At 44.4% G+C, this 14,900-nt stretch overlaps 1 protein-coding gene across 4 annotated transcripts in view; it reads right to left on the bottom strand.

Annotated features, from left to right (window-relative positions):
* SLC37A3 (solute carrier family 37 member 3) overlaps positions 1-14,900 on the bottom strand; it is a 47,783-nt gene that overhangs the window by 21,542 nt on the left and 11,341 nt on the right. For 3 of the 4 annotated variants that reach the window (XM_036328553.1, XM_036328555.1, XM_036328554.1), the window contains exons 4-6: positions 6,933-7,025; positions 3,328-3,411; positions 755-900 (exon numbers count right to left, since the gene is read on the bottom strand). In XM_036328553.1, the coding sequence (XP_036184446.1) occupies positions 755-900; positions 3,328-3,411; positions 6,933-7,025 (323 nt within the window). The remainder of the gene's footprint in view (positions 1-754; positions 901-3,327; positions 3,412-6,932; positions 7,026-14,900) is intronic. The other variant, XM_036328556.1, reaches the window with a different exon arrangement.

Raw genomic sequence — 14,900 nt, 5'->3', positions numbered from 1 at the left:
AAGATAAATGTGTATCTCACAACACAAATATTTATCTACAAAAATTATAGGAATTCAAATTAATAATATTCCTGAAATTGAGTGTCACATATAATGGCATACAACAAAGCCAAGTCTTTGGGTGTCTGAACTTATCTCCATCCTGTAAATTAAGCGTGGCTCTTCTTCCTGGTGGCCTAGAAGATACTTTAGCGGGTGCCTATCCTCACGCATATCCTTGGCCCACACCACACACACAAACTCAAATACAATCTAATAATTAAAGGTGTAGGGGAAAATGCCCCAGTTTGGCATTCTCCATTGCATCTTATTAGAGCCTTTGCTTACGTGACTTTAGGCAAGTCCCATGGATCTCGTTGGCCTCGGTTTTCTTATATTTAATGGAAGAAGGCTAAAGAAGATCACTAAGTCTCAAAAAAGGGAAAGGAAGGCAAAACCCCCAGGAAGAACCTGATGGGACTGCACCTGAGATAGTTATGCTCTCTCAAGGGAAGATTAAAGAAAAAACGAGACACTCAAAATCTGACTATGGCCAGAGAGTGTTGTGGACGTGATGGGCAGGGGTGGATCATCACTACGGTCGACACTATTTCCAATACACTTTCGCGTGAAACCTCTCCCTGAACGATTCTAACTTTCTAAATGAAGGGAGAACGTGGGTCGTGTTGAAGGGACCGAGTTAACTGACAAGTCTGAATAGTCCGGCATTAAAACCACTTAAAAAGAAAAATTACAGAGGAAGGAGGCGGCATACCCAGCTTTCCCAAACCAGTTGCCCATGACAGCAACCACACAGGGCCACCCAGTGGACTGCAGCAGGCCGTTCACAATCCACAGGCAGCAGTACAGCCCCTTGTTGCAGAAATGCAGCCATTCTGTGACAGTGCCAAAGATAAACACCTTGGGGAAGAGGGGAGAAAGAGGGACATGTAACATCCATGTGGGCACCTGGAGTACACTCAACTGCCAAGCACACTGGTTCTGCGTGAAGAGGCTAAGGAAGGGGACATTCAATGTCTCGACCTACGAGACATGTGGCCGACTCTTGGGATGCTCCTGCTCAAAGCAGCACTGAGTGCGTGAGACAACCGCCAAACCACTGCCAACCAAAGAGGCAAAGAAGGCAAACGGCATAAAACTCATTAGTGATCATCCCTCCAACTGCTGTCTTCAACTCTAAAAAGTCAAGTCCTCATTGTCTGACTTCCTTTTATATGTAGATCACTGTGTTTCAAAAAAGGGAAAGGAAGGCAAAACCCACAGCAGGGTACCTGATGGGAGGGCACAGGAGAGTGGACCTTGAACAACATGGAGGCCAGGGCTGCTGACCCCCAAGCAGTCACAGTCCATGTTTAACTTTTCACTCCCCCAAAACTTAACTTCTAATAGCTTACTGTTGACAGGAAGCCTTACCAATATATTGAACATATTTTGTGTGTTTATGTATTATAGGCTGTATTCTTATAATAAGCTAAAGAAAAGAAAATGGTATTAAGAAAATCATAAGGAGAGCCTGCAGGCGTGGCTTGGTGGTTGAGCATCAATCTATGAACCAGGAGGTCACGGTTCAATTCCTGGTTGGGGCACATGCCCAAGTTGCAGGCTCAATTCCCAGTGTGGGGCGTGCTGGAGGCAGCCGATCAATGATTCTCTCTTATCATTGATGTTTCTATCTCTCTCTTCTTCTCCCTTCCTCTCTGAATATATAAAAATACATAAAAACATATTGGGGGGAAAAAGAAAATCGCAAGGAGAGAAAATACATGTACAGTATCTATTGAAAAAAATTCCCATACAAGTGGACCCACGCAGTTCAAACCCATGTTGTTCAAGGGTCACCTGCGTTTCCGTTTCCACTTCCTCAGGCCTGTGTTTGTGCAAGACTGTCGTGGGGACTGGGAAGCGCCAGCTGTCACTACTAGTGTCACTACTAGTGAATCTGAGTAACCCTTGAGAGGCTCAGTCATTTAGCAGCACTCATGTCTCTTCTGTTCTTCCCAGGCATTTTGCTCAAGTGGACATTTTATTTGCGGTTGAAGTCTCTTTTGGGAATACCTGGCATGGGTACATAGAATACTGTGTAATGCCAGTTACATGGCATTCTGAAATGAGCAAAACTCTAAGGACAGGAAAATGGTCAGTGATGGTCAGAGACTAGGGGAAGGAGGAGAGATGGCAGTTACACACTATACTCGCTGGTCAAACTTCAGGACTATACACTAAAAAGGGTGAGTTTATGTACATACTTCAGTTTTTTTCAAAAAAAAATTGTTTTCATATGTTTTAAAACAGGTTTTGAAATAGTATGTACATATGTGTGGTGAGCAGCTTGTGAATAAATAAAATGGTTCAATCTCTAAAATTTCTAAGGAAAATACATTTTTCCCTGTACACAAATGGCAGACAGTGAAAAACAACAATAAAATAGAGTCTAACTAAACTCCATGCCTTTATTCAATCAACAAAAATTTCTCACCAGACCCTCGTAAGCAAACCAAGGTGACTCACAGGGATCTTGCCCATGTACTGCGCCAGGCACTGTTCCAAATGCCTTACACACAGCAACTCGTCTAACCCTCACTGCGGCCCTAGGCAGAGGGACTCAAGCGAGGAAGCTGAAGCCCACAGAGATCACAGCTAGGAAATGGCAGGGGAGGGACTGAAAACAGGCAGTGCCCTCTCAGGAAGTCTGTGATCTAACCACTGGGCTCCACCCTCCCAGGAAAGCAGGACTGACACAGACCAAGTAGGCTACACCATAGACAACATTCATGCCTTCAAAGGAAGAAATGCAGGCAGGGAGCTCCAAAGAGGAATGGCGACTTCTGGGAGGACAGGGGGGCGGCGGGGGGGGGGGGGGGAGGAGTTAGTAAAGTAAGGCATTATGAAGGAAGTATCACTTAGCCCAGGGACTTGCAGGAGACGCTGAGTGAGACTGGAGAGCTGAACAGAGGGCCATCCGGGCAAGGCAGATCAGCAGGAACAGGAGTGAGGCAGAAAGCAGCCGGACATGTCAGGGCCACGGAAAGCAGTCTGACCAAGCAGAGCAGTGAAGCACCGTGACAGATGTGACGGCAGGCGGCTGGGACCAGGCTCTGGGCAGCACTGAACGGCATGCCATTTATGCACTGACTTTGGTGGATGAGAGTCAAGGAAGGGGCACGACCCAAATCATACTTATAAGACTCCCCAAACTGAAAGGGCAGGCAAGGGATTCAACAACTGAAGATTAATTTATTCTCTTCTTCATACAGAAATAGGGGGACTGCTTGGATCCTAAAAACCTGACAATCATCATCATCATTTTTTAAAAACATTCAAACTTACCACTAATGCAGAAGAGCACATGCCAAAAGATAGAACATATCGTAAATTAAGCCGATCCCCAACAATACCGCTGATGAAAAGGCCCTAAGAAAACAAAGCATTTTATTTTTCAGCCTTGAATTACAACACAACCTGAAAAAAAAGAGGCACTGCAAAGCAAATGAGGCAAGCAATACACTGAGATTACTTCAAATTAAATCTCATTCTCATGCCCAGGCGAGCTGTCTATAACAGTTTCACAAATGTTTCATGAAATGACACGGCTTCTGCACACCCTGGGACATTGCAATTCAGTGCAAAACTTACGTTCTACTTGATCCCATCCCCTAACTGCCTAAAAGGAGAGTGGGAAAAACAAACAAAGATTCTTCCAATAACACAAGCGGACAATTCCATTTCCTTTTCCAGGAGAGAATAACTCCTAACCATCCATAATCTGCCTTCCCAAAGGCATTCCTCTTGCCATTTGCATTCTGAATGAAGATCTGGAGCACAGGTGCTGCCTCTTTAATCTGACCCTTGGGTTTCATGACACCACAAGGCAAGGAGCTAGGGAGGCAGAGGCAATAATTAGCTGATCAGACGTACAAATGTTCTGCCTTCTGCTCTCCTGCCATGGAGTAGCAGAAATTAAAATGCTCAGATCATAGCAGCAAGCAGACTAAAGAGCTTTAGGTTTCTTCCATAAATATGTAAAATGAATAAAAGTCCCTAATAAAAACCTAGATTTTGATACAAGTATTTCTGATAAATTGACAATCTGTATTAGAGAAAATGTAGATGACAAATATCATAATAAATGTTTCTCCCTCATTATGGACAAGCTTTCACTAACTTGAAAGAGGCACCCGCAAACACTGGAGAAGATTCTATGTTCTATAGCTGCCACCTATCCATGGTCTTATGCTACAGAGAATAATGAGGATGAAGAAAATTTCTATTATGTTTCAGATTAGAGAATCAATTTATTCTGTGCTGCTCCAACTGCCTGCACAATACCTGGAAGTTATAGAAGAAAACACAGCTCAATAGAAGAACCACAATCACCAATTTTCCATGGCATTTACCTTTTACCTCTGAAATCTATTTTATCCTATAGACAAGTACTATCACAACCTTATAGACGAGGAAACTGCATATCAAAAAAAGGTTAACCCCAGCCGGGTGGCTCAGTTACTTGGAGCATCATCCCATATACCGAAAGGTTACAAGTTCAATTCCCGGTCAGGATTTGTACAGGAGGTAACCGGTTGATATTTCTCTCTCAAATCGATGTTTCTCTCACTCTCGCTCTCCCCCTTCCCTTCTCTCTTTAAAATCAATAAACAAACATATCCTCAGTGAGGATTTAAAAACAGGTTAAACGCCACTGTGAAGCCAAGTTTAACACAGCTAGTTGATAGTGGTAGAACTGGTTTTTCCACTAGACTCCATTGATTCTTAAAGTACTTCATAAAAGGCCTTAGCCAGTGTGGGTGTGGTTGGGTGTCCTCTTGTGCACTCAGGGTTACTGGTTCCCTGAGAGGATGGTGCACATGCCTGGGGTGGGGGACCTCGATTCCGGTCCAGGATGCAGCTGATCAACAGATGTTTTGCTCTCACATGGATGCTTCTCTCTCTCTCCCTCTCCTTTCCCTCTAAAAATCAATTTTAAAATCTTTAATTAAAAAACACTTCATAAAAGGCTCATAGAGAAGCCTCACTCAGAATGACCATATATGTCCAGGGTGAGGAGCTAGGCTACATGATCTAATTTCTGTTCCAATTTTCTAACTGTCCTCTTTAAAGGTATTCTAATAACTACCCAAATAAACCTTTAGGAATTACTTTGGGACTTTCACCCAGTATTTCACATCACTGGACAATTTCCAAGACAGGAAAAAAGATGCTGGGAGAAAAGGTCAGACTGCTCCCACAGTGCCCAGTGCCAGCTGTTGCCACCCCTGGCCCCACAGCTCTAACTTGGCAGCCACCACTGACATTCCCTACGACCAGACCCTGGCTGCCCAATCCGAGGACGACCTCAGACAGAGTCAGCCCCTGCCACCCTGGGATGGCTCCCAGGACTCCACCCTCTCTCGGTACTCTTGCTCCCCGCAGCTCCATCTCAGCCTCCCTGCCCGTTCCTCATCTTCCCTACCTCACTTCTGGGGTGGGGAACCTTCTTTCTGCCAAGGATATTTACAACATTATTCAGGGGCCATAAATTATCAACTTAAAAATTAGCCTGCTAGCCCTGGTGGGGTTGGCTCAGTGGATAGAGCAACAGCCTGGGGACTGACCGGTCTGGGGTTCGATTCTGGTCAAGGGCACATTGCTCAGGTTGTGGGCTCGATCCCCAGTGTGGGACACGCAGGAGGCAGCCGATCAATGGTTCTCTCTCATCAGTAATGTTTCTATCTCTCTCTCCCTCTGCCTTACTCTCTGAAATCAATAAAAATGTATTTTTTTAAAAATATTGTCAGAATTTTTTTTTTAATTAGCCCACTATATTTGGTCAAACATTTAATTAACTCACCCCTAATGCCTTGGCAAGGCTTATATGGCCCAAGATCTGGACGTTCCCCACCTCTGTTCTAAATGCTGGAAACCCATGGCTCAGTCTTCAAACTTCTTCTCTATCTTCACCAACTCTCTCTCTTTTTTTCTTTTTTATTTTTACAGAGAGGAGGGGAGAGGGATAGAGAGTTAGAAACATCGATGAGAGAGAAGCATCGATCAGCTGCCTCCTGCACACACCCTACTGGGGATGTGCCTGCAACCAAGGTACATGCCCTTGACCAGAATTGAACCTGAGACCTTTCAGTCCGCAGGCCAACGTTCTATCCACTGAGCCAAACAGGTTAGGGCTTTTTTTTTTTTTTTTAGATTTTTTAAATTGATTTTGAGGGAGAAGGGAAGGGAGGGAGAGAAACATCGATCAGCTGAACTCCTGCACACCCCCTACTAGAAACTGAGCCCACAACCCTGGGCATGTGCCCTGACCAGGAATTGACCCGGCAACCTTCAGTGCATGGGACGATGCCCAACAGCTGAGCCACACAGGCCAGGGTCTCACCAATTCTCTTGATGATTTCAGTCTCATAATTTTAAAAATCAGGTACACGCAAAGGAGTCTGAAATGGGTGCCTCCAGCCTACGTCTGACTCATTTACCCACTTCAGGTCTCTGTTCAAATAACCCCTTCTTTGTGAGGTTTTCCCCAGCCACCCTACTCAAATTACACCCCCACCTGAGCTATCTGTTCCCCTTTCCATGCTTTATTTTCCTTCACAGCACTTACCACCTTTAAATATACTTCATAATTTACTTATTTGTAGCATTTTGTGACTGTTTGTCTCTCTTAGCTCCCACTCCAAGATAGAAGCTTTATAAAGGTAGGGTTTTTCCTATGTTGTCCGCTGATGAATTCTCATTGACTGCAACAGTCCCTGGCACATGCTATGTGCTCAATTTGTCAATGAATGGATGGATGAGAAGGACACAAAATATAAACTTCTGAACACTCCTCAGTCAGTAAATTCAAAATGTCTTATGAACTTCATAAAACTTGGAGCCATTTCCTTCTACATCTTTCTTTAAAACCCTGGAATTCTAAAACTTACCACGGCATAGGAGAAGAGAAAAATAGTATCCAGTGTTCCGAGGAAAAGAGTGGCTTCCTCCGCACTGGGGAACAAATGGTTGCTGCTCCAGATCTACAGGAACACACAAGAGCAGGTCAGTCCCACTGGTATCCGCCAGTGCTTTATATTCCTCCAGGCACCTTCACGTACAACCTCCCCCACTCTCAGAGACCTGGTGATGCTGAAAAGAGCACACAAAGTCCAACTACTTCATATTCAGTGGCCCGCACCCCTTACCCTCAGTCAAAACTATTCACTTAATACAGGAGCCCCCCTTATCCAAGGTTTTGCTTTCCACAGTTTCAGTTACCTAAGATCAACTGAGCTCCAAAATATTTCAGTATATTGGGGGGGGGGGGGGGGATTATGCACATTCAAGAACAGGAGAGTGGAAGGAAGGGAAAAAAAAGAGAGACTACATTCACATAACTTTTATTACAATACTAGAGACCCAGTGCACAAAATTCATGCACAGGTGCGGTCCCTAGGCCTGGCCAGCGATCAGAGCTCAAGCGTCTGACGTGGAAGGACAGGTCCCAGCTGACCTCTGGGCCCTGGGCAGCACCTGGGCCCCTGGGCCCCCACATGCCCCCCTTCGCTTGAATCACTGCGCCCAAGTCCCCACCCAGAGATGCGGTAAGCACGGCCGGACGCCGAGGGCCAGGGCGCAGTGTGGGCCTCTGGACCACCAAGTGGCACTGCACAGAAGTTGGCAGGCAGCACGTTTCTCCTGGCCAGCCTCACAGACCGACTCCTGCGCAAACTCACAGGGAGCCCGACTGGCCTCTGCAGTCCCAGCAGCTGTGGCCCGGCTCACCCAAAAGAGGCCATGCAGGTGCGGGGCAGGCTCCTCGTGGGCACCCAGTACTTGAGTACGGAGGCTTTCCCAGCGCGTGAGCCCTGGCATCCCAGGGGAGGTTAGCAGGGGGAGTGAGAGCGAGCTCAGCAGACACCCCACATTCTCACTGCAGCTCCGTCCCCATCACCTCTGCCCCCAGGTAGCCGGTGAGAGGTCACAGTCCCCTGCCCAGGCACCACATCACCGACACCCGCCATGTTCCACACCGCCCCCGGTGGTCAGCGCATGTCATAGCGAGCAGTCAAACTCCCGGTCTCCCAGTTGAACGACTACCTGAAGGGGCAATTTGCATATTAGGGTTTTATTATATAGGGTATTGTTATAATTGTTCTATTTTATAATTAGTTATTATTGTTAATTTGTTACTGTGCCTAATTTATAATTAATCTTTATTAGAGGTATGTATATATAGGAAAAAGGATAGAACATACAGGGTTTGGTACTATCCAGAGTTTCAGGCATCTGCCAGGGTCTTAGAATGTATCCCCTAAGATACGGGAAGACTATCTATATATACAAAAGCCTAAGTGACCACTCGACTGGTAGCTATGACATGCACTGACCACCAGGGGCAGACGCTCAACGTACAGGCATGGAAACATGGAATAGACTGATGAATCTGGAAGGGAAGGGGTGGGGAGAGGGCAGGAAGAGATCACAAAGATCTTATATGTATACTAGAAGCCCGGTGCACGGATTCACACACTGATGGAGTCCCTCGGCCTGACCTGCGGGGATCGGGCCAAAACCAGCAGTACAACATCCCCTGAGGGATCCCGGATTGCGAGAGGGCTCAGTCCAGGCTGAGGGACCCCACTGGTGCACGAACCTATGCACCGGGCCTTTAGTCCTACTGTAGTTATTTTCTTTTTCCCCTTCAACTTTAACATTGATGAAGCAAAAGCTGTGGTGGGTAAAACTGCTGTGCTTTGGCATGAATCGAGCAGTTACACCAAACTGTGCTATATTAATTACTGTATTCTTTATTGCCACACTGACAGTAAAGAAAAAAAAGGTCAATTTCCCTTGAGAATGTTCTTAATGAAGTAGTAAAAATTATTAATTGTATTAAATCTGGCCCCTGAGTATACTTACTTTTACTATTCTGTGTGATGAGGTGGAAAATACACATACAGACTCTGCATACCAGAGTGAGATGGCTGTCCTGGAGGAAAGCACTGTGCAGCTGTGTGAGCGGCAAGCTGGTATGTCATTTTTACTTGAAAGAATGACTGACATAAACCGGTTTGGCTCAGTGGATAGAGCATCGGCCTGTGGACTGAAAGGTCCCAGGTTCGATTCCGGTCGGGGGCATGTACCTTGGTTGCGGACACATCCCCAGTGGGAGGTGTGCAGGAGGCCGCTGATCGATGTTTCTAACTCTCTATCTCTCTCCCTTCCTCTCTGTAAAAAAAAATAATAATAATAAAAAAAGAATGACTGACAGACATAGGGCCCAGTTTTGAGTATTTGAGTACTGTATTTGGCAGATTTGAGTATCTGGCAGATATTTCCTCAAAAAAGAATGAAACAAGCCTGTCACTTCAAGATTCATTTAAAGTACAAGATAGACAAATGGATGTTAATGTAAGGTTATAAAAAGTTAATTAATACAGTTTCAGATTCCACATTGCAACTACCCTTCAAGAAATTGCTACTTGTCAAATTCTGGTGTAATATCAGACAAATACCCACAATTAACTGAAAAGGCTGTTAAAATACTTCCCCCCTTTCCACCATGTATGTGTGGAAGACAAACTCTTCAAAGACTTGAAATTCAGAAGCAGACATGAAGACCCATTGTATTCTATTCAGCCAGACAGGAAGAGATTTGCAAGGATGTGTCAATCAATGCCATTCTCCTCACTAAGTGATTTTTTTTGTCTTGAAAAAGTCATTTTTCATAAAATGTCATTCATGTTGCCCAGCCAGCATGGCTCAGTGGCTGAGCATCGACCTATGAACCAAGAGGTCACAATTCAATTCCTGGTCAGGGCACATGCCCACCCGGGCTGCAGGATCAGTCCCCAGTCAGGAGTGTGCAGGAGGTAGCCAATCAATGACTCTCTCTCATCATTGATATTTCTATCTTTCTCTCCTTCTCCATTCCCCTCTGAAATCAATGAAAATATTTTTTTTAAATGTCATTCATGTTAACATGTTGTAGGTTAATTCACTTGAAAATAACTTAATCATGTATTTTTTAATTTGTTTTAATTTCTAAAACAGTATATATATACGTGTGTATGTGTGTGTGTATGTGTGTGTGTGTGTGTGTGTGTGTGTAAATATATGTATATATATATATATATATATATATATATATATATAAATCCACATAACCACAAAGTTCAAGAACTGCTGGACTAAATGATTTCTGAGATGGGTTATTAAAGAAGGGAAAAAAAAATTTTAATCCTCACCCAAGGATATGTTTACTGATTTTAGAGAGAGGAAGGAGGTAAGGGGAAAGGAGAGAGGGAGGGAGGGAGGGAAGAAGGGAGAGATAGAGAAACACCAATCGGTTGCCTCTATTACATGCCCTGACCAGTGATCAAACTTGAAACCTAGTCATGTGCCCTGGGTGGGAATCAAACCCACAACCTTTTGGTGTACAGGAGGATGCTCCGACCCACTGAGCCACAATGGCCAGGGCAAGAAGAGAAATTCTGACTTAGAATAGTAAAAAGAAAAATCACAATGAACAACTAAAAAACATGTATCTTCAACAGGAAGTAAAATCTGAAATTATAAGAAAATATGTAAAATGTGATTCTAAAGTACTGGGACTCGTTTCTGGGTGGCTTATGGCACCAGTCTTTTACTTTAACAACAGGCACTGCTTTCATGATCGATAAGAAACCAGCTCACATCTAGATCAATCAGTATTTCAGCGTGCCAATTGGGGCCCTAAATATCTCCAATTAGTTATTTTGCCACATTTCCCCTCTAACCACAATCTTTGATCCCTAATGTCATGTGGGCTCAATAGGACCCAGGATTAAGCCCTTTTGGGCACACACCCAGGTAACCTAGAGACCCAGGCCTCAAGGAGCTGCTGCAAGTTTCAGGATTTTCTTTACTCTTGGGGGAAGCCACCGAACTCCCGAGCACATGGTTTTCCCAGGAACTGACAGACTGCAAACAGCTTTTTTCTGTTTCACTGCCAGAATTCAGCTGAAATATACTTCTGCTTGCCTACTTAACAAGTGTAAAAAAAACAGAACCAAAAACTAAAACAACAAGGTAGGACTAACAAAAAGAGTCAGAAAACAGGTTAACAGAAAAAGCCTAATGAAGAAAGTTTAGGTCCATAGTATAGCTCTGATCAAGATGACTATACCAGTAGGTGAGAAATGGTCCAAGTGCACTTAGTGAATCGTCCAATGTTTAATGAAAGTCATGGACAAAATGGCTTCAAATGTTCCGGTGATTCAAGCTGTCCTGCAAGCATGTACAATTACCACGTGGATGTACCAGCCTGCATGTATGTAAGGTTTCCTTGTGTTGTGGGGGAGGCACCGTGCTAAGTCACTACAATTGCTACATATTGGGACACTTCCTGGAAGCATGACATTGTGGGCACATTCAAAAGGTCACGGTGAGAATGTTTGTCACAGAGTAAGGGCTGTGCACAGAGGTGGGGGAACCACGGACGTGAAAGAGCTTCCTGGTGCACAGAAGGGAGCTCAAGCGACCTGAGTTAGGGTTTGCTCTCCGTCTCAGGTGAGAATCTCAGGGACAGGAGCTGTGATGTGGTTGAGATGGAATGTTGAGGACACCCTGAACCCTGCATCCTTCTCCTGAAGAGAACTCTAGAATCTCTTACGCTATTCTCTCTCTCTCTCTTTTTTTTTTAAAACATGTTTTTATTGATTTTACAGAGAGAGGAAGGGAGAGAGAAACATCAATTGGCTGCCTCCTGCACGCCCCCTACTGGGGACTGAGCTACAAACCCGGGCATGTGCCCTGACCAGAAATCGAACCAGCGACCTTTCAGTGCACAGGATGATGCCCAACCAACTGAGCCACACTGGCCAGGGCTCTTACACCATTCTCAAAGAAGGACTGTACTGTCTAGAGAGGTAAGACTTTTTAATTTAATAGAACAAATTTTTGTTAACAATTTTCAGTCAAGTTGTCCTCAAATATTAGAGTTAGCCATTACCTCTTTATTATCTAGAAACAGAGATTTCATGCTAGTTTCACTTAGTATTTCCAATGTTTGTCCATGTCAGTGGGATCCATTATAAATTCTCAAGGTATAGAGACTGGGCCTGCTTAATTCGCCATAAAGTACCTAAGATAGCTATGCATAAAAACAAAAGCACACTGGTTGGTATGGTCAGAAGTTAGAGTGTCAGCCCTCGCACCAAAGGATCTCCAGTTCGATTCCAGATCAAGGGCATGTAACTGGGTTGCAGGTTCAATCCCTGGCCCTGGTCAGGTCACATGCAGAAGGCAACCAACCAATGTGTCTCTCTCACATCCATGTTTCTCTCTCTTTCTTTCTCTCTCTCTCTCTCTCTCTCTCTCTCTCTCTCTCTCTCTCTCTCTCTCTCTCCCCCTGCCCCTCCCTCCCTTCCACTCCCTCTTAAAAAAATCAATGGGGAAAAAAATAAAAACAAAAGCTGTAATAAATACTTTTTGATGATGCTATTTAAGGCATTTAAGAAATGTTTAACAATATATGTAAACAAAATATTTTTTAGAGTGCATACTCATTTACATATACTTCTGCCACTAAGTTCCTTTCCACTTCAGACAAGAAGGAGTCTCAAAGGGAAGCTGGAGTAAAGGTGTAATAGACCCCAGCACAGGAGGAGTGAGGGTACATGCCACCTCTGCACTCCCAGCAGTAGTCTTCAGGAAACAACCCTGGGTTTGAAAGTCTAAAGAAAGAATGGAAAGTCAGAACTGCTCTCCACGAGGCAGGTCACATACACACAGTTCTCCTCGATGAGTCAGCATCTGACTTCTGCAAAACCAACCCATCCAAACTATTTCATCCACAGTTCTAAAACAGCGCCACAGTGAAACCTATCTTAGCAGCAGAGTAAGTAAATAAATAGCTAAGCAGAAAAGTTAATGCCAGTTCAAAACAAGCTAATAATGTAACATGGTCCCTGGCAGGAAAGAGTTAACACAACAGGCCTGAGACTGCTATCCTTAAAAAGACCTTCTTGCAAGGCTGGCCCTTGCCTGGCATCTGGAAACGGATTCCCCAGAGGGTTCCCATAATTCCCTGCTAAGACTGGCTTACTGTGTCTGAACTGTTCAAACAATGTGGTTTATGAGTAACACCTGCTTTCCTTCTGGGAGTGTGGGATTTTCGTAGGTGCCAGGCAGAGTGCCTCCACGACCAGCTCCAGTAAAAACCGTGGGCACCTTGTCCCTATCGGGCTTCCCTAGTAGACAGCTTCTCACCTGTGTTGTCACAACTTGTGCTGGAAGAATTAAGCACACCCTGTGTGACTCCTGGAAAAGGGTTCCCGGAGGCCTGTGCCAGTTTCCTCCAGGCCTCAACCTATGTGCTTTTTTTCCCCTTTGCTGACTTGGCTCTGTATCCCCTGACCTGTAATGAACCGCAGCTTTGAATACAACTATATGCTAAGTCCTATCAATCTTCCTAGCGAATCGTCAAACCTGGGGGTGGTCTTGGGGACTCTCGACCCAGTTATCTAAACACGAAGGCAGCCTTAGGCAGTACAACCAGAAATGTAGTGCCTAAACCAAACCCTATTGTTCTGTATTTATACAGACGGTACCTGAAATACCACATTTAGTGTTCAGTGTCACTAAACTACAGTTGAAGGAGCCGGGGGTGTTTTACCTAAACAAGAAGAACTTGGGGAGACAGGCTTTTGTCAGATATACAACAGGCGTCGTGCAGTGGGAACAGACTTCGTGTACATGGCTCAAAATTAAACAGCAGAACATGTTTATGTCAGTAGAAGAACTTCCTAATAATAAGAGTTGGTGAAAAATATAATTGTGCATCTCAGAAAAATAGGGAGCTTCTTCTCCCTACAGGTTTTAAAACAGAAGCTAGGTGGTCATCTTCAATAACCACAAAGAAAGACACCATGCTGGTGGGAGGTTAGGGTGCATGACCTCTCTGAGGCCAGGCCATCCTGAAGGTTTGTGATGAGTCAGTCAATGATCATTTAGAGGGATTCGCTGTGCACACAGCACAAGTCAAGCATCCGTCAGAAATCCAGCTCTCTAGTCTTAACACCTTTCCTTTTAGAAGTCCCTATCAGGCCCTAGCCAGTTTAGCTCAGTGGATAGAGCGTCAGCCTGAAGACTGAAGGATCCCAAGTTTGATTCTGGTCAAGGGCACATGCCTGGGTTGCAGGCCTGATCCCCAGTGGGGGGCATGCAGGAGGCAGCCGATCAATGATTCTCTCTCATCATTGATCTTTCTCTTTCTCTCTTCCTCTCTGAAATCAATAAAAATGTATTTAAAAGAATAATAATAAAAGTTCCTATCAGGAACTTATCAAGTTAAATTCAGGAAAACTGTTTGGGAGCCTCCCCACTAGAACATCAGCTCCATGTACAGGCTCTTTTTTTTTTTTTTTTTGTCCTCTAGGCTTTTTCTCTCTGTGTCCTCAGTGCCTAGAACAGGGTTATGCAAGATAGACCCCCAATAAGCAATTGCCTGAATAACACATTTACATTTTGGGGGCAGTATATAACCTTTAGATCTCTGTCAACTTTAAATTGGTCCAAATCAAGGAAATAATTCTTGAGAAATAAAACATGCTACAAATATAAATAAACAGCTATAATTCCACATAAGCAGAATTCAAATAACGTGGTAAAGATTGAGTGGAATGGATTTGTGTATTGAGGTAGGTGCTATAAAGGACAGCATCTCTGTCCCAGTCATCAAAGAATGTTCTTTTTTTTTTTTTTTTAATATATTTTATTGATTCTTTACAGAGAGAAAGGGAGAGAGATAGAGAGTTAGAAACATCGATGAGAGAGAAACATCGATCAGCCGCCTCCTGCACATCTCCTACTGGGGATGTGCGCACAACCCAGGTACATGCCCTTGACCGGAATCGAACCCGGGACCCTTC

This window comes from Myotis myotis, unplaced genomic scaffold (assembly GCF_014108235.1).
Source record: "Myotis myotis isolate mMyoMyo1 unplaced genomic scaffold, mMyoMyo1.p scaffold_m19_p_11, whole genome shotgun sequence".
NCBI lineage: Eukaryota > Metazoa > Chordata > Mammalia > Chiroptera > Vespertilionidae > Myotis > Myotis myotis.
The sequence above is the reverse complement of the archived record's forward strand: the minus strand, read 5'-3'. Positions and strand labels throughout refer to the sequence as shown.